Source organism: Carassius gibelio, chromosome A8 (genome assembly GCF_023724105.1).
Source record: "Carassius gibelio isolate Cgi1373 ecotype wild population from Czech Republic chromosome A8, carGib1.2-hapl.c, whole genome shotgun sequence".
NCBI lineage: Eukaryota > Metazoa > Chordata > Actinopteri > Cypriniformes > Cyprinidae > Carassius > Carassius gibelio.
In genome coordinates, this window is record NC_068378.1 from 21,926,044 (window position 1) to 21,945,597 (window position 19,554).

Genomic DNA, 19,554 nt, shown 5'->3' on the forward strand with positions numbered 1-19,554 from the left:
ACCTTATTATTGATGCATATTTTGTACAGGCAAAGCAGATGAACCCAGAAAATAAAAGGAATGCACAAGGTTTAATATTGAATGTATTCCAATAGAAAACCATTTTAAAGAAAACACTTGCCATTTGTGTTAATTTTCTGGGCTCATCTGCTTGCCTGTATAATGCATGCATAATCAAAAATGTGTGTAGGGATGAGTATCGTTAAGGTTTTAAGGGTATTCTATATTGACACGCATCTGTTTTTCTTCCAGCTGTTCATGTCCAATTAAAACATAAACTGTTTAAGTGAACACTTTTCAAGCTGGCCATTTAGACATATTTTGTGTGTTTTTAATCGCTTGGATGTGCACCTAAAGCCCAAAGTGTCATTTGCTTGTCTAGTTGCTATCCTTACTGGAACATGCACACACGTCAGCCTGGGAAACAACTTGCAACTTGAGACAAATATCTAAATCTTATTGCATTTAAAACGGTTGGCGACTACAAGATGGAATTACAGGATAATGTCTATATATCAACAATAAAAGTATGTGTATTTTCTTTTTTTTTCATCTCTCCAGTACCGACAGCAGAACCGTTAACTTCAGAGCTTATCTACACTCCGGTCTTTCAGAATTTAGCCCCAGGGCCCTTTTTTTTTCACTTTTTTTTCCAACTTTCAATTAATAATTGGTTTGGTACCCATCCCTAGTCTTGAATGAAAGCATTAACATTTAAACTATGTAGACAAAAGATATGCTGTTTGACAAAATTATAAAAAAGAAATCATGTTTCAAATGTAATTGAAGTTAATTTTGATTTATTATGGTAATTGAACTAATACATGTTTTTTCCCTTCAATGAGAAAACTTGAAAAATACATTTTGCTATAAGGAACTTGATTTTGACAATAAATTGTTTGTTATATAAGAATCCTGGAAAGTGTTTATCAGCTTTACAAGAAGCTCTGTCTTACATCAGAGTCTACACTCTCTATATATTCCATTGTAACTCCTCCCTATGCTAAATCCAGTCCAAGTTTTAGCTGACTGAGAAATCAACCAAACAGTTCACTTCTTTCATAGGGTTGGACTGGAGCTTATTAAAAGAAACCAGTGTGTTGTTAGTTAAAAACAAAAAACTATTCAATATCAAGTTGCAATTTAATATGACAAATGAAAATCTGAGGTGGTATCTACTTCTCATGTCAGATTTTTCATGTCTGCATTATTTCTCAGCCTTTTTCCATTCCAGCCCCTCTCAGAAGTGTCAGATTCCTCTACAGTGGGTGTAGCTGATCAGCCCATCAGCTTTTCCTGTTCTCCACAGCCATAATGTCTCTTTCATCATGTTGTATCGGCCATTGGGAGCTGTCTCAGAAGTTAATCTGGTTTCTTCTAGAACACTCAAGAGAACCACATTGTATGCTTTGACCACTAGTGCATAAAAGCAATCTGTGTTAAGGTCATCTTGTGCAACTGTCCAAAATTGAAGGAATCTCATCCAGTTGACAATATATGTATAGCGGTTCTTTATTTTATTTTAAAAAGCAAGAAAAGAGCAAGCAATTCCTTCTTTGCAGAATGCAGAAAATAATAATAATCTATTCTGTCTGTTGTATTTCATACTTCTATAAACAGCATAATGAATTGTATTATGACTTCAGACTGAAATCTTGTAAATATTCTCACATGTGACAACCAGTCAAGAATTTTTATTTTTTCCTCTTTTTCTTTTTATTATTAGCTGAATATGGCCGTTTGAAATAGTCACTCAATCTTGTTCTCACGGATCACAAACCACAAGTTATTTTAGTTGTCTAAAGTCTCAATATCTGCAATGTACAGTATCACATTTCAGGCTGTCCCCCAGGGATAACAGACACAAACTTCCTACGTGTAAGGATAAGATGTAATGCAAGCTATCCCTTTGAAAACATCTATTTAACATTATATTATTTATTGATTCATCAATATAATTATCTTGTGGCTCCCACTTTTCATATAAAATTCAGCCAAATCATCTAAATACAGTACATTTCTGCTCTATACATTGTCATACATCGAATTAACAGTACCATCTTAATTTTGGCTTTGTTTTTAAAATAGCAGTGCATTGATCTAACAGAGAGAACTAAGCAAGAGTAGATTCATTTAAAAACTTCACTAAATCCAGGTGATCTTAGAATGGCAAATAGCCAGGTGAATCTGTACTGCTGTTTCACCCATCCTGTCCAGATCAAGGGAGGGACATACATAAACAATTAGAAGAATTGCAATTTAGCGTTTATTTGTTTTAGTGCCTTGCAAGAACTTCACTATACCATCTCTCAAATCATTTAAAGATCAATCTTGGAAGGACCTTTGAATATGTCTATGTGATAATAGGTAGCAAAGATAGGTAGCCTTTCATGATGCGATCATTCGTTTTTTACAAATAAGTAATGAAAAATGTATTTTAGAAAAAACATCTATTCTCCTTTTCACAACTGTGAGGATAACCTGCAGATTAACAGTCGTTGCAACCCGATACTGTTCTTCTCGTATGTCTTACACAGGACGAGCGTAACCCACTCTGCCAAATAGGACAGTCCAAATTCATGGCATGAAAATCCATCCATTTCTTAACAGACAGTAAGTATAATTCATTAATGATGATTTCTCACCTGTGTGTAGAAATACCTGAAAAAAATCAAGCCCCATTTGATAAATAAAAATATTTTTAGGCTCTTTATCTTTCAATGTTGCCCGACTATTCTCAGTTCTTGCATGGAAAGAATTATAAACATGAAGCCAATTTGCCTGTTCACAAACTTCTTCAAAGTTTATATTAGAGCCATTCATTATATAGTTGCATTGCAAGGGGTGGTGCAGTGGTTTATCCAATAAGAATTGTACACTACATCATATAGGAATGTCTAGAAAACCAAGCGTTTTCCTTCCTGCTACCTCTAGAGCCCAAAATGTGTAGATTACATCTGGATGTTATATAAAATGGAAGTATGGCTAGGGATTTCTGGACATATTAGGAGCACACTTGACGAAGGATACCTTTTCTCAACTGAACTATACAGTTTAGTCAGTCTAAACTCAATAACCTTTGGGAAGTCCTCCTCTAAACATCTGAACTCCTGAAGACGCATACATGTGTGGGCATGTGTGTAGACATTGAGATAGAGAGAAGTACTGAGAGAGAAAACAAAAGAGAGGAGGGAGTGAGACAGAAGAAAAGGAGTGAGAAGAGATGAGGGATTGCAGAGAGGCAAATTTACAGAAACATAAGGCAGAGAGCATGGTATAAAAAAAATGACATGACATTCAGCATGGTGACCCATACTCAGAATTCATGCTCTGCATTTAACCCATCCAAAGTGCACACAAACACACAAAGCAGGGGGAGCAGTTGGGGGTTCAGTGCCTTGCTCAAGGGCAGCTCAGTTGTGGTATTGCTGGCATGGGACTTGAACCCACAACCTTAGGGTTAGGAGTCAAACTCTCTAACCACTAGGCCACAACTTCCACAAAATTGTATGTATAATCTAACAGTATGCTATGCAAACATGTTGAAGATTAGCAGAAAGGTGGGCAAGTTATTATATGATGAGCTTTTACTACACAAAAGCAGTTTATTAAGTGTATACTGAAAAACCTCTTCCACCGACTTTCAGTTTAAACAGAAAAGTTTCAGTCTTACTTTTGGGGGTGGTCTATTGCTCCCTTCACATTGTACATCCTGTTTTACATCCTCTTTCCTCTCTACCTAAAAATAAGCCTCACAGATTTTGCCGAGTTACACGTTACTGTCAACAGGATTATTATTCAAAGACGAGCATGACATGTTCACCCATAATCATTTTTTGCTCTAAAATCAAATGATTGCAGTTTGTTCTACTGTCCTCATGTAAATGCATGTAGCCTGTTTCATAATACTGTCAATAATGTTTTATAGAAAATGTGCCTCTGCAGTGTTTGAGTATTTCCATCCTGCAGATGATCACGAGCAATTTATTTTTACTATTTTTTTTTTTTTTTTTTTTTTTTTTTGAAACGCTTCTTTCTGGTATTTGTTGGAAAGAAGACAGAATTGTTCATAAAATATTATATATATATATTTTTTTATACTTATTTTTTTTTTCTTAACTGTAGGTTATATGTGTGTGAATGTATACGTATAACGGTATTATTAAGCGCTATTTATTTATTGTCTATCTTTGATGCTTTCGTTTTTTCCTTTAGAGACAGCGGATACTCGAGGATTTCTTCATTAGGGCGAGAGAGTTTGAACTGTGACTGCAGGATGTGTGGGTTGTTGTGCAACCGCGTTTCAACATGAACAAAACCTAAAATACTTGTGCTAAACATATCCAGAGACGCTAATGAACGGTAAGGTAAGATGTTTTCATCGGTTTAATCTTGTTTTGGTTTAGAGTCAGACCAAACGAGTCACTTTGTTACCTTTTCTCCGCAAGAAGGAGAAAATACTTTTTAGTATAGTATTTCAATTTTATATGGGTTTAAATGGGTGTTTACATTGTTGGTTTTCGATAATTTCGCTCAGAAAATGAAGCTGTTGCAAACTCAACGCTAATAAGATAGCTGTGTGTAAGTCTGGGTTTGAGCTGAATATGATTCTTAATGTTTCGGTATGATCCTCGTGTCTGAAATATAAGTTGAGCGAAAGAGGTCTGTACATTTTATATATAACACTAAAACGTCGACAATGAATTGCGGCGACTTTGGTTAGTTTCAAAAATGCATTTCAGTGCAAATGAGTTACTATTAAACTTACTTTGCAATTGACAATGTAGCCTATTTCAAATACCTTAAAATGAACTATTCAGTAGGCCTATGTGCAAAAGTGGGTATAATATAAACAGTGATACAGCCAGTAGCATTTGCATATTGTCACTTAACTTCTGCACTTGATTTCAAAAAGATGAAATGCCACAGACCAGGTACATATTTTGCAATAATAATTATATATATATATATATATATATATATATATATATATATATATATATATATATATATATATATATATATATATATATATATATCCTCTTGAGACCCTGTGGCCTCATATGAGGACGCATGCTTATTACGCATTTTTGGAGACATAACAAATGAATAGAGAAAGAAATTATATTTCAATATTCTATGAAATATTATATATTATTATGAAAATCTTGTCAATTATTACTCCCATTATTACACTTCTTTTTTCATTACATGTTGCCCCAAAAACACATTAATATGCAAATTAGATTTAGTTTATAGATACATTGTATATAATGAGAAAACCCATTAATTGTAATTTAACACACATTTTGCAGAAAGAAAAATAGTATATTGAATCATTATGTTATACCATAGTTAAGAATGATCTTTATACAAAGTTTGGTTAAAAAAAATAAAATAAAAAATCTTGAACATTAAAAATGTATTCGTGATTTAAAAAAATTGTTTTTGCCTATGCATTTCCATTCATGTCTTTTCCTTTTTTTTTAAAGACATTAAGTCCCGATGTCCTATACGGAGGACATAACATAACTTATGAATGAAATGCATGAATGCAGAGCACAAGGCTGCACTGTAAAATCCCGTGTGCGATGCATGACATGCAATTTGCATCTGTGCTTGCAAAGTGAACCAAAGTGCTTTGCATCATTTCACATTATGATAGACCCACTGTCCTCACATGAGGACATATTTTTCTGCGAAAACTACTTCCTGTACAAAAACAAATTTTAGGTATTATACTTATTAGGTCCTACATATCCCAAATAGCAAGAACAATTCTAAAATGCACAACAGGCAATCTATAGGGTCTCAGGAGATATATATAATTCACATTTTGTCAGAACCTTTAGTACATTAAATGCTATTTTTGTTGTCTGTTAGTAGGAGAATCATGATCTCTTTTTTACATTTTCATTTTTGAGTGAACTATCTTTTTAAGTCAGACCGTCCAAGGTACACTGTGTATGCACAATGCGCTAGTAACGACTTTATGTTATGATTTATACTAACTAAACACAAGCACTGCATGTTTCAAAATAAAAATGCAATTAACCCAAATAGCCCATTAGTACAACTTGCCATTCACTCTCAGAAATGATTTTAAAAAAAGCACAAGCTGTGTTTGTTTCACACTTCTGTGTAGTCAATGACAAGATATGCTGTGTTCATTGTAACTCAACCAATGTGTTTTTCATCATAAGTATATTACACAATTTGTGCCAAGTGTGTTATTTTTTAACAGACCTTGTATGCAATAAGAACAAAGCAAACTCACATATAGTTTATACAGAATTTATTAAAACTGCTAAATAGTTCAAATTAAAAAGTAAAGAGTCAAAATATAGTAATCTAAACATTAACAGTGTTGCTTGAGTAAAAAGAAAAGTTCCTTGAGTTAATTAATCAAGTTTGTACTTTGAATATATATATATATATATATATATATATATATATATATATATATATATATATATATATATATATATATATATATATATATATATAAATGTTATAGGCTATTTCACAGCATTATGAATCTTTTTATTATTTATTTTATTATGTATTTTTGATTTACGTGATGATGATGAAGGTCGGTGGAATGAAGTTTACTGTTTATCTGCCTTTCAAGTCAATAACAGTCACATGCGCTTCAGGGGATTCAATTTCATTGAAATCTGCACGAGTGCAAATAAGCACACCTTTGTTATTTATTATATACATAACGAGTAATGTTGGTTAGAAGAATGCTAAGAAAAACGAAAGGCTCAGAGAAAACGTGACGTTTAATGGCTTAGGGCATATTACAAAATTAGTGGCACCGTGAGCTCTGTTAATATTCAATGGGAGAGAGACTGGTGAACGGCATGAATTTCCTTATGTGAAACACTACGTGTCAATGATGCCATTTTATAAAAGTGCACGTGCACCTACAGTTAAGTGCAGACCGGTAGGATATTGAAGTGTAAATACAGCAGTCATAACTTAGCTGAGTATATTTCATTAATATTAACTAGGCATTTTAAATGATGTCAAACAAAACTTCAAGTTTTATTTCTCTTTTCTTTTTTTCCTTGTGCCTTCTCTCCGCGTTTTTATAGTGTTTACCTTATGAATACTATTAACATTTACTCCCCCCTCACTCCATGGCAAATTCTTAAAGTCCCCCTGGGGTGAAAATCATTTTTTAAATGATGTTTATTTGTTTATGTGGTGTTTTTAATATGCTTTTAGACAAACCATGTGCCAATCCATTTATCAACACACCATTGCTGAGTATTTTCTTTTTACATCCCAAATTCAATAACCAATCGCGTCACGGGATCCTATCCTTAGCATATCATAGTTCTCTGCTGCAAAGCAGAGGGCCTACTAGTGAGAAGGAAGCAAGGTTGATCAGGTAACAGTTCTATAATTTTTCTGTAGTTGTTTCACCAACTGTTAATATTTCCCCCTGTTTTTCACGATGTCATGTGCTGTTAACGCTTATTTATTTCTATTTAGAACCACTAACTTGAATAATAACCTGCAGCATAAAGTAAATGAATGAACAGCCCTTTCCACCCTCAATAACCATGGCTGAAGTGCCCTTCAGCAAGGCACTGAACCCCCAGTTGCTCTCCAGACACTGAATGTAGCTGTCTACTTCTCTGGGTTGTTGTTTAAAACTCACTGCTGTGTGTGTGCACTTGGATGGGTTAAATGCAGAGCTCCAATTCCGAGAATGGGCTACTATACTTGGCAAATGTCACGGCTTTCACTTTCACTTTCACTTTCACTTTTAATACTCTTTAATTTGTAGTCAAATAAGGGTAGGACATCATTGGAAGCAAAAAAGTTGTCTAAATTAAAAATGACTGCCAAATTCATGCCTTTGAAATATAAAGAAAACTTAATGCTTAGGATGTAAACTGTGTGTGGGTTAAGTACAGTGTGAATACTAGCAATATTCTACGGTTTGGAAACATGTTTCTAAACCAACAACAACTTATTACAGTTTTTCTTGATTGTTTAAACACATTTCTTGAAACTATGAATCGCATTCCCAAACAGTAAACACGAATCCATTACTTCTAACTCAAATCCCCAAACTTCCTATGTTCAGGTCAAAATGGAGCTCTTCACTCAAAACAACTCAATCTTGCTAAAAAAACTAACTTCTCTAAGATATAACACACAAACAGTGAAAAACACACATACTTCAACACGGTTTTACACACTGATGAGATAAATTCAAAACAATACTACAAAAACCAGTATTGAGTGTGGTACTCCCCACACGTTTTATTCCTTAATTTAATGTACTGTAGAGCAGTGGTTCCCAAACCTGTCCTGAAGGACCTCCTGCTCTGCACATTTTGTATTGTTGGATACAATTTTTTACAATATTTACAATACAGTACAATACAATACAATATTTTTAGTTTGTTAGATAAGGGAGACACGCAAATGGTGCAGGGCAGTGTTGCCTCTAGGATAGGTTTGGAAAGCACTGCCATACAATACTGCACACAACAATAAAAAAAACTTAGTATTCTGCCCTATATCCTGTTTTTGTTCTGGAACAGGCCAAAGAACCTCTATAACATCACAGACTACACTGTCCTTGGCCAGGGCCGGATTAAGGTGGGTGCTATTGATGCTGCAGCATTAGGCCCATTCCTGAAATAGACCAAGATAAAAACAGACAGTCATTTCCTGAAAGCTGAACAGTTTTCATTTGCAACATTTACCTCAAATATATTTTAACTTGAATCATGTAAGAAAATTTAAGAAAACTGTGCAACGAGTAGCTGAGTTTCGGTTCATTTTTCGGCCGGCAGAAAGTGGCATCCAATTTTTCTTTAGACTTATTTAACAAAAGAACAGAGATTTGTTTTTATTGTGAATGTACACAAATAAAGGCAAACATTTTACAATTCGGATTGTCTTTGACTAAAAGAAGTCATAAAAATTCAAGTGATTGCAGCGGCAACGTATGCGCACACACAGTTGAAAATGTAGCCTCTTTATCATAATAAAATACAGTAAGTCAAACATGAAGAAAAAAAAACAAGAAAACACACACACACACATACACACTGCTCAGTTTACAGTTTTTCTCAATTGCTTTAAAACTTTCCTTGAAACTATGCCTCGTATTCTTAAAACAGTAAACACAAATCCATAACTTCTAACTCAATTCCCCAAACTTCCTATATTCAGGTCAAAATGAAGCTCTACACTCAAAACAGATCTATCTTGCTGAAAAACCAAACTTTGCTCTCAGATAGGACACACAAACAGTCAAAAACACACACCCTTCAACACAGTTTTACACACTGATGAGATAAATTCAAAACAATACTACAAAAATGGGTAATAAGTGCGGTACTCCCCAAATGTTTTATGCCTTACTTTAATGTATAATGGTAAATGGACTGCATTTATATAGCGCTTTCAACAGACCCCATGGTCATCCAAAGCGCTTTACAAATTGCCTCACATTCACCCACACACTCACTCATTCATACACCGACGGCGAACATTTCGGCCATAGAGTACAGTACAATACAGCAATCAACATCAAAAATAATTATTCTGCCCCAATCGCGTTTTTGGTCTGGAACAGGCCAAAGAACTTGAACATCACAGCTTTTACTGGCCTTGGCCAGGCAGCGGGGGTAAAATCCTCCCACATGTCTGATGTCCTTGTGTCATTGTTCACAAACAAGATATGTCAATATAACACTGCACCAAAAGTTGGACAAAGAAGTTGCACAACAGTTTGGATGAGTTAGGCTGCACTTCTTATGTATTCCATATATTCATTTTCAAAAGTACAAATTTATACATTATTGTATGTGGGATATTGATTGAAAAAGACTGGATATGATCCACAGTTACAGTTTTACAAGTGGTCTGAACCCCCCCCCCAAAAAATACACATTACAATATCATTGTGAAATAGAAAAGAATAGTTAGTTGCAGGGATGTAACTAAGCAATCACAACTTATCTTATGTTGTGCACAAGTGACTAAATAATGTGGAGCTTGAAAAAGTAGTTTTAATTAGTTTTAATTCCTGATTTTAGAAATCCACCAAAGCCACTGAGAAAAAAATTGTAAGCTGACTTTGGCTCTTTATCCATCGAAGGTTAGGATTGGTGTGTGATCAATTTTGACTTCTAGTGTTTCCACTTGTGTAATTGTGTGCTAATTGAGCTCAAACTGTGCATGCTTGAGTGAAATATATTGAATGCTATGCTAGTGCTTTTTAAATGACCACAAGGTGTAAGCACTAAGAAATATAGGGATTTGTGTGTAGAGTTTTGCAGGAACAGTTAACTAAATCTGACTCATTTGTTAAAGCAGGGGAATAGTGTTTATAGTTCGGCAAAATGGTTGTGAAAAATCAACACATGCTTTTTGAGAGTGTTTTTTCAATCTACTAAATGCTGTTTTATAACAAAGTTCGGGAGGAACAGTCGCAGTTCATTAACCTGATTAACACAAGTGGAGACCAATCAGTAATCAACTCATGACAAGGTATAAATAACAGCAGAACCTATCTCTGTTCATTGACAGTTTTCAGCATCCCTTCTCCACCCCATTTCTCCTCACTTATAGATCCATCTACTCTTACCACAACCGGGGGGAGTACTCTGGGTTCGGCCACATCCCGAGCTCGGAGCCCTCCATCCGAACAGCACGCCAAATACGCATAAACTTACGGTATTAATATACGTAGTTGTGAACTCGTGAATAATGAATAATGTATATTTTATATAATTTATGGTGTTTAAAGCATACCTGTAAACTCACATTTCGGCCATGAAAGTTTTGATGACATTTTCATTTCATATTACCTTCATATTAATGCCTGAAATAAAGAAGCGTTGCAGTCATTATATTAATTTCTATTTTGGGTGGAGTATCCTTTTAAGGTACCCCTTTTATCTCAAAAGAACACATGCCGTGTTTAAAGGGTGTGAACTGCTGCGCACTTGCATACTGAACTGCAACACAAGAATTTCTTAAATTAAGGCTAATAACTTACCATTTTGGGTTGTTTCTCACAAAACCTACAGTAGGCTATGCCTTCAGAAGAACCTCTGGAATATACTACGGCACAAATTGCAAAGGACTATTTTACAACACATAAAATAAAATGTAAAATGAGAAAGTGCAAGCAGGAATTTTTTTATTTTGTGTGTGTGTGTTCCAAAAAAGCAGATGATAAGGCTTTTTAACAACATCATTGTGAGTTGTATAGTTCACAAATTATCTAAGCAGATAAATGCACAGTCAAGTGCAGACCGGTAGGATATTGAAGTGTAAATACAGCAGTCATAACTTTGTATTAGCTGAGTATATTTCATTAATATTGAGTAGGCATTTTAAATGATGTCAAAAAAAACTTCAAGTATTATTTTCTCCGCCAACTAAACTTCCAAAGCAAAGTCCTTGTGCCTTCTCTCCGCGTTGTTATAGTGTTCACATTATGAATACTATTAATACCTCTGCTCTCTCCATGGTGAATGGTATTAGAAATTAAGTATATATTAAGTATTAAGTATATATATCTAGTTTATTTCATAGATATTGAGTAGGCCTATTGAATAATGACGTCAAACAAAATGGTGAGTTTTATTTACTCCGCCAACTAAACTTCCAAAGCAAAGTCATTGTGCATTCTCTATATATATACACTAACCTACAAAAAAAAAACAACCTTTATTTTAAACGCCAAGCCTCAACAAATGTATTGGAATCAAATCTGAATCTGCACTAATGTTGGGCTCGTGCATCTCACATTCTTAAGTGCCAATTTTTTGCGATTACATTTGGATGCTAACTAAGGCTTCATGCTAAAGTCAGGTCTTAAATAAATATAAAAATAAATCTGCATCCTTCACATGTGGAGAAAATTGTTTGGAATAACAGCAAGTAGACAGGTAATGACACCCTTTAATGTACAACAGACAAATTAAAATTAAGCATAATAACTTTTAATATGTTTGGCTGACTGATTTACTTTAATAATGAGGGCAGCGTGTTAAGTTAGCACTGCCAGAATGTGTTGTGTGAGCAAGCTATGCGCCAGCGCGATCACTAGGATTGATTTCCTTAGCAGCAGAAACAATACTTTGTCATTTATAGTCATACAGATAAAAGTAGGACATTTTTCAAAACTAAAAAAAGCTTCTTCTTTTTTTTCCCTAAATTTTAAATTACTTTAAAAAGAGAATGCTCCTTGTATATTTCTGACACGCTCCACAAACGAACCAAAACACATCTGACTCGCTTACTTTTAAAAGTCTACATTTAGATTATTTGACATTAAATGCATTCTTACTTTGGAAAAAATCGCAGCAAGTTTCGGGATAAAAACATGACTCACAGTCCAGAAAATAGGGTAGCTTATAGCAAATTATTTTGTGGACCCCCTGGCACTTTGGTACCTGTTGTGTCGAGTTATTTCTTTCACTCAACCTGAATTAGTTGACATTACTAGAAAATTGCGTGGAAATCTGTTGCACTAAACCATTTTAGTAAAACTAAGCAGGTTAAAGGGGTCATAATATCCAATTAAAATTGTTCCTTTCTCTTTGGAGTGTTACAAGCTCTTGGTGCAAAAAGAAGATATTTAAATTTGCAAAGACTTAAGTCTCAAATCCAAATATATATTCTTTATAAAAGTTAAAAGTCAACCCTAATTATTTTACTCCTAATCAAATTTTGCAACGGCTTATTCTAACATGCTCCCACTTAATGATGTGAACAGATTTTCATAATGCTGCCCAAGAAAGAAAGGTGTAAGAATCCACCCGCCGGCCCAAAAAGCCGAATCCAGTGGCCGAAGGTTTAATGCATATTCGGTCTTTTACTTGTGCTTCTGAATTTATCAGGATTCATTTTACATTTTAATCTAGATTGTGTTCAATCTGACTTTAATTTCACTTGATCATTACATTTAGGCAATATTTCTATCAAAAGCTGATCACAGATATCGATTGTTTATTAATTTAGATATTTGAGTATTCTGTAGGGGTGCTCCGATCACGATCGGCCGATCGTTAATGCGCATCTCGTCAGTAAAGCCGGTTCTCTAATCAGCTGTTAATTCTATCAGGTGCGTGATTTCACATAGAGCAGCTGTTACTACACAGAGCCGTTGTTAACTGAGAAGATACGCCAAAAAACGCTGAAAATGAAGTTGATTTGCGCATCTTCTCTATTAACAACGGCTCTGTGTAGTAACAGCTGCACACTGCTGTGTGTGTGTGCGTGTGCGTGCGTGTGTGTGTGTGTGTGTACTTGGATGGGTTAAATGCAGAGCACCAATTCAGAGTGTGGGTCACCATACTTGGCAAATGTCACAACTTCACTTTCAAATAAAATGTACATAAAATCAAGTAATATTATGCTAGCTGCTGGACCTACTGATGATCAATGAAATAAAAAGGTTTTTTTTTTTACTAAATACAAAGTTTTTAAGGAAGAGACAGTGTGCAGAAGAGACTATTAAAGACTGTGTGTTACAAAAACTCTAAAATGGGAGCAGAGGGCTTTGGGTAGTAGATGTCATATACAAAGAAATGTTTGAAACACAGATCGACTGCTTGTAGTATTGTCTTCTGTTCCATCGCCTCCCCGTTTAAAATAATAAAAACTTGGGAGGAGTTTTCCTTGTCACCAAGCACCAGGACGTGGATTCTGGATTGTCTTGTGATTCAAGTACAGCACTATATTAGTGCCAACCTTAAAAGAACAAAAAAAAAGTAACATGCATTCTCATGATATTTCATTGATACACTCACTTTACAAATGAGTGAATTTAAATGAGTTAAAAGCTATAGCGAATTTAAATTGGTTAAAGTGATAATTCACCCAAAAATGAATTTTGAATTTTTTTGAAATATCTTCTTGGAACTATTTGTATTGTACAACAAGTGTCTTATACAAAAGACATAAATGTGACTTGACTACACGGGGCACTGTAACCTTGAAATGTTTCAATTAACAGGCAGAGGTTCTCTTGTTGCAAATTTTCCTTCACGAAAAAGTCCACTGTCTAAAACATAAGTATAAACACATTTAGTACAACACATTTAAAAACATGTAAATCAGTCTAGCTTCATTAAAGAAAAATGGCTGCAATTATAGGGTATTCTAATAGATGCATAACAATATCCAAAATGAATGAACACTTTTAAAAAAAATTACATAAAAACACTTTTACTGTACAATTAATTAGTGCTGGTGCACTATGACAAATATTTCTTTTTTACGCTCCCCTCTTAAAGGTTTGTTGTAGGAGTAACATTAACGTTATGTAAATTTGGGGAACTGGTATAACATTTCCGCTGAAAAGCGGATTGCCTCATGATTGCGCTCTTTACTTTCGTCTGGGTATAGAACTTTTATAACAGAAAATTGCAGGTTCATTCAAACGATTCTCATGGAGTCTGTTGTCTGTTGCATGACTGATGTGTGAGCTTAGCTCGAGCAGCTTCATTCACTGGTCCGATCCGATAAATGGTACGTGCGGCTTTTCTAGCTTGATTCTAATAATTTAGTCAAACTTTCACATTTCACCATACATTTTTATTAACGTTAAGAACTACTTATCTAAACGGTTTTGCAGCTAATCTTTTTATGTATTAATGCTAGCGAACAAACAGGAACAGCATTCATGTACCATCGATCTGATTGTCTGGGGGGAAAAATGGACTAAAGGGAATTAAAACTTTTTTAATGCATAAAAAATTACAATAAACGTATCAGTACACATTACTTAAGTGAAGAAGTGAAGTGACATTCAGCCAAGTATGGTGACCCATACTCAGAATTTGTGCTCTGCATTTAACCCATCCGAAATGCACACACACAGAGCAGTGAACACACACACACACTGTGAGCACACACCCGGAGCAGTTAATGATATCACAATTATAACATACAATTATATTAACAGTTACTTACCTCGTAATCATGCAGGCTGCTGTTGATGTCCGCTGAGTCGCTGACTGGACCATTAAAATTTGAACTGGAGTGAAGAGGGAAACATATTTAACCCAACAGCTGGGTTGTAACTAAAAATAACCCAACGACGAAAAAAAAATTACCCAACAAATTTACACATTGACCCAATATGTGGAACCCAACGGTTAGGTTAAAAAACAACCCAACGTTTTTTACTGTGTACTAAGGCTAAAAACTGGTCAAGGAAATATATAAATGTGAAAATATTTTATTTTATTTATTTATTTATTTTTATTTTTGCAAACAAATGATCAATAAGTAGGCTAAATGAACACAGGTTAAAATGTTTTACTTTTTTACTTTTTAGAATTTTAGAATCTAAACTGGGATCGATAAGAATTGAAATCAATAAGCAGAATAAGAATCTAAATGGATTCAATTCAAACAATACCCAACCCTATCCACAACATCATGAAGTTTGAGAAATTCACTGATTTCTGAGCATTTTATGAACACTGATCAGTTGATGGCAAAATTCAGTGAGCAAACCCATGGACATACTTCGTTTTCTTTTAAATGAACCATATCATAGCCTTCAATATTTCTTTAAAAAAGAACTTTGTAACGTTTAAACTATTATTAAAAGGAGTTCAGTGAAGCTGTAAGAATGTTAAATAAAAAAAATCTATGTTCCATTTCTATAGGTTTTATATCATAAAAGCTCTTAATTCCAAAGATGCGCTCTACATGTTCCAGTAAAATAATGCCATAATTTTCCCTTATAAAAAGTGCGGGGGTTGATTGCTGTCTTTTCAAAAATGCAAGGGTCATGACCCCCCTGTCCCCAGTGTCAACATCTGCTGAATGTTCTATAACAAACACACATACATGCACTTTTGTTTTAAATTTGAGTATTAGTTCAAATTATTTAGTAATTATTTTCCCAAATTTGTTTTGTACTCTGATTCATGTTGTAAAGTTCTTGGCAAACTTCAAACACTTATGTATTTGAGAAATATTAAAATCTATTGTCTCTCTGTTTTTAAACAGGTGCAAAGATGAGAAGGAAAATCTTTCAGATGATAGTGCTACTTCTGACAGGTGTTGTATGCCTGGTCATTATCATGAACAAAAACAGTTTTGAAAGTGAAGTGACACTGAAGAGCAAAGACAGTTTCCCCAGATACGAAACCATCCAGCCTGTGTATCCGGATTGTCAGCAGAATATGTCTGCTTATGATGTGAATGGATTTTCTACTCTGCCAAATCATATTAAAGACTTCCTGCTTTACCAACACTGTAGGAGTTTTCCCATGCTTCTTGACCTGCCTAATAAGTGTGGCGGACCACAAAACTCTGCAAATGTCTTCCTTCTGCTGGTCATCAAGAGTTCTCCAGAGAATTACGATCGACGAGAAGTTCTGCGGAAAACATGGGCTAAAGAAAGATTGCACAAAGGTGTGTGGATCCGGAGAGTCTTCATTATCGGAACAAGTGGAACTGGCTTTGAGAAGCAAAGGTTGAATAAACTACTGAAGCTGGAGAACAGTGAGAACAAGGACATTTTACAGTGGGACTTCAATGATTCTTTCTTTAACCTCACACTGAAGCAGATCCTTTTCTTAGAGTGGATGGAAAGATGGTGCCCACACACCAGATTTCTTTTAAATGGAGACGATGACATTTTTGCTAATACGTTTAACATGGTTGAGTATCTTCAAGGTCAGACGGGCAATGATGGAAGTAAACATCTCTTTACAGGGCACCTCATCCAGAACGTAGGTCCTATCAGACATCCTTCAAGTAAATACTATATCCCGGTGCAGGTTCAGGAGTCTGAAAGCTATCCTCCGTACTGTGGCGGAGGAGGCTTTCTTCTCTCAGGCTTCACGGCCAAAACAATCTACAGCATGTCTCGTTCTATATATCTGCTGCCCATTGATGATGTTTACATGGGCATGTGTTTGCAAAAGGCTGGCCTCAAACCTACATCCCACCTTGGTGTAAGGACTGCTGGTCTGCATATCCCTGCTGCAAACGTAGACAAATTTCACCCTTGCTATTACAGAGAAATCATTTTAGTCCACAGATTTCTGCCGCACATGATTTTTGTCATGTGGAATGAAATACAAAACCCACGTTTGCAATGTGGAAGCACAAAATCCTTATAAAGACTCACAAATTAACAGGGAGTGTGATTACTTTAAAAGGGAAACATAATAGCTTGCTGGACAATGCAATACTTTTTTAAAACATTCTAAAACATGGCAAAATGATTGCCTTTTAAAAATTCAAAATAGTGGTCTATTGCACTTCAGCCATAAAGGGTGGTTGATTCCTTTCTCAGAAATTGTGATTATAGTCTTCGTGGTCTTTATGCTTGTTTTTAAGCAACCTGAAAGTGCTTCTCAGTATATAGATGTATAGAAACATCTATATTCTCTTTAAAATCGAATTTTATCAGGGGAATTAAATGCACTCTGAGACAAAAAGATTGTCACTGAAAAGTTGTCACTGGGGCAGTACCTTTCCAAAAGGTATACTTTTGTACTTTATTTACCCCTAAAGGGTGGATATTAGTGTCTTACTGTAAATGCTACATATTAGTATCTTTTAAAAGTGTACCACTTCACCAATAGCATTTGTAACTTTTTTGTCTGAGATGTGCAATATATAAGAATGAATTTGGATTCTCTATGCAAAATGATTGCTGAAAAAGCAAGTGTACAAGGTGTACGGTGCCATATTGTAACAAATTACAAATAATTGAAGGATACTTATGCGTCTTGGCATATTTCTGCATTTTACATTTAACTTACTTTGTTTTGAGGAGAAAATGAATACTGCTGTTCTGACCTACATTTCTCCAGACTGTAAACGTCAATGTGCTTTAGAATCTAAATTATATTGAAATACTATATTTTAAACTCAATTGTCTGGAACAGTTGGTATTAGTAATACCAAATACGGCCTTCAAAGGTTAAATAATAATAAAATGTGGTATAATGTACATCTACTCATGGTGTTGGTTGTGTAGATGCGACTTTGTTTGCTTTGCTGTTTTATCCACTGTAGTACGACCCTCACTCAGAGCAGTTCACTCTTACATAACTCCAGTACCTCAACGCTGCTATAGCTTTGCCAGTCAGCTTATTTATAAAACTGAGATGTAGTTATAATTCTTAAAGTTATAGGTGTCCGAAAAATAAAAATGATGTCATTATTCACTCACCCTCATGTTGTTCCAAACCTGTATGCGATTGTTTTTTTTTTTTGGTGAACAATCCCTTGGCTAGATTTAATGTCAGTAATGTTTATTTGTCATGTTATTTAAATTCAGTTGATTCAGTTTCCGGGAACCTGTATTTTTTATCTCTGGAGACTGAACATGTTTATAACACTGAGGTAGATTGTAAATCTGGGGATTTCCATCTTATTGTTAGTGGACTTTTTGCTGCTGTTTGGTGATTTAACCTAGCAAAAACTAAATCTTAGGAAAGCAAATAATATTAAAGCAAATAATGCAGTTTTGTCAGGGTTTTCTTATGCTTACTACACAATGTTATGTTTCTGTATTAGTGTGGTGTTTGTCTGACATGTCTTTTTTCCTGTTGTTGAAACAAGTCTAATTTTCAGTATGCATGAACATAAGAGCATCCAACTGTGCAAATTAAATTTACACAAAGCAAAACAAGTTCTCTGTTTGTTTCCTAATTCCATGGGTGGGCAGGCTTTTGTTCATGAAGTGAGCATTAACGTTTTAGGAAATACAAAAAGAGTCCTACACCAACATTTGTGGAATTTGCTAGGGAGAAGGGAGTGTTGTTTGATAAATGGTGCGCTGCCAGTAAAGTGAGTGATTTTTACTCCTTAAGGGAGTTGATATTGCTAGAGGAATTTAAGGGATGCTTATCTGAACGCTTAGTAGTCAATGATTAGTATGATTAGTAGTTATTGAACAGGTGACTACTTTGTCACATGCAGCTGTACTTGAAGATGAGTTTATTTTAACCCACAAGAATGTATTTGCTTCTGCACGTCCTGAAAAGTTACAGATTGACAGTTCGCAATCTCAAACGTCACGTTCCAGATTTAGTCCCCCCCCCCATAATAAAGAGGAGGGTGAATGTTTTAAATGTCACAAAAAAGGGCACGTGATCGCTGATTGCATGGTGTTGAAGCGCAAGCAGCAACCAAAACCAAAGAGCGTGGGGTTTGTGAAAACTTAGAAATCTGCAGTCGCTGTGTATACTGAGGAAAGAATTGATGAGAGTTATCAGCCCTTTGTGTCAAAAGTGATTGGGATAAGAGAGGACCAGGAAGAAGTAAGAATACTCAGGGACACTGGTGCCATGCAATCGTTTATATATATATATATATATATATATATATATATATATATATATATATATATATATATATATATATATATATATATATAAAGGTAGATTATTCCAGAGTTTTGAAGTAATTCGTAATTCCCCAAACTGGAAGTGCCTCCCATATTATACAACGCAGTATTCTACTTAGGACAAGGGTATTTCTTGCATGCCAGTAATTCCCTTTATAAGGATTAAAATAATGGCA

General features: G+C 34.8%; 1 protein-coding gene across 5 annotated transcripts; it reads left to right on the plus strand.

The window, feature by feature from the left end:
- The first annotated feature begins 3,745 nt into the window (after nucleotides 1–3,745).
- LOC128018881 (N-acetyllactosaminide beta-1,3-N-acetylglucosaminyltransferase 3) lies at nucleotides 3,746–17,983 on the plus strand. Of its 5 annotated transcripts, none has more exons than XM_052604726.1 (4): nucleotides 3,746–3,880; nucleotides 4,216–4,367; nucleotides 8,568–8,625; nucleotides 16,018–17,983. In XM_052604726.1, the coding sequence occupies exon 4, from the start codon at nucleotides 16,026–16,028 to the stop codon at nucleotides 17,136–17,138; it is 1,113 nt and encodes a 370-aa protein (XP_052460686.1). In that variant the 5' UTR covers nucleotides 3,746–3,880; nucleotides 4,216–4,367; nucleotides 8,568–8,625; nucleotides 16,018–16,025; the 3' UTR covers nucleotides 17,139–17,983. The 5 variants fall into 5 exon arrangements, with proteins under 5 accessions (XP_052460686.1, XP_052460687.1, XP_052460685.1 ...); XM_052604727.1 differs by having other exon boundaries at nucleotides 4,216–4,362; XM_052604725.1 differs by lacking the exon at nucleotides 8,568–8,625.
- The last annotated feature ends 1,571 nt before the right edge of the window (nucleotides 17,984–19,554 follow it).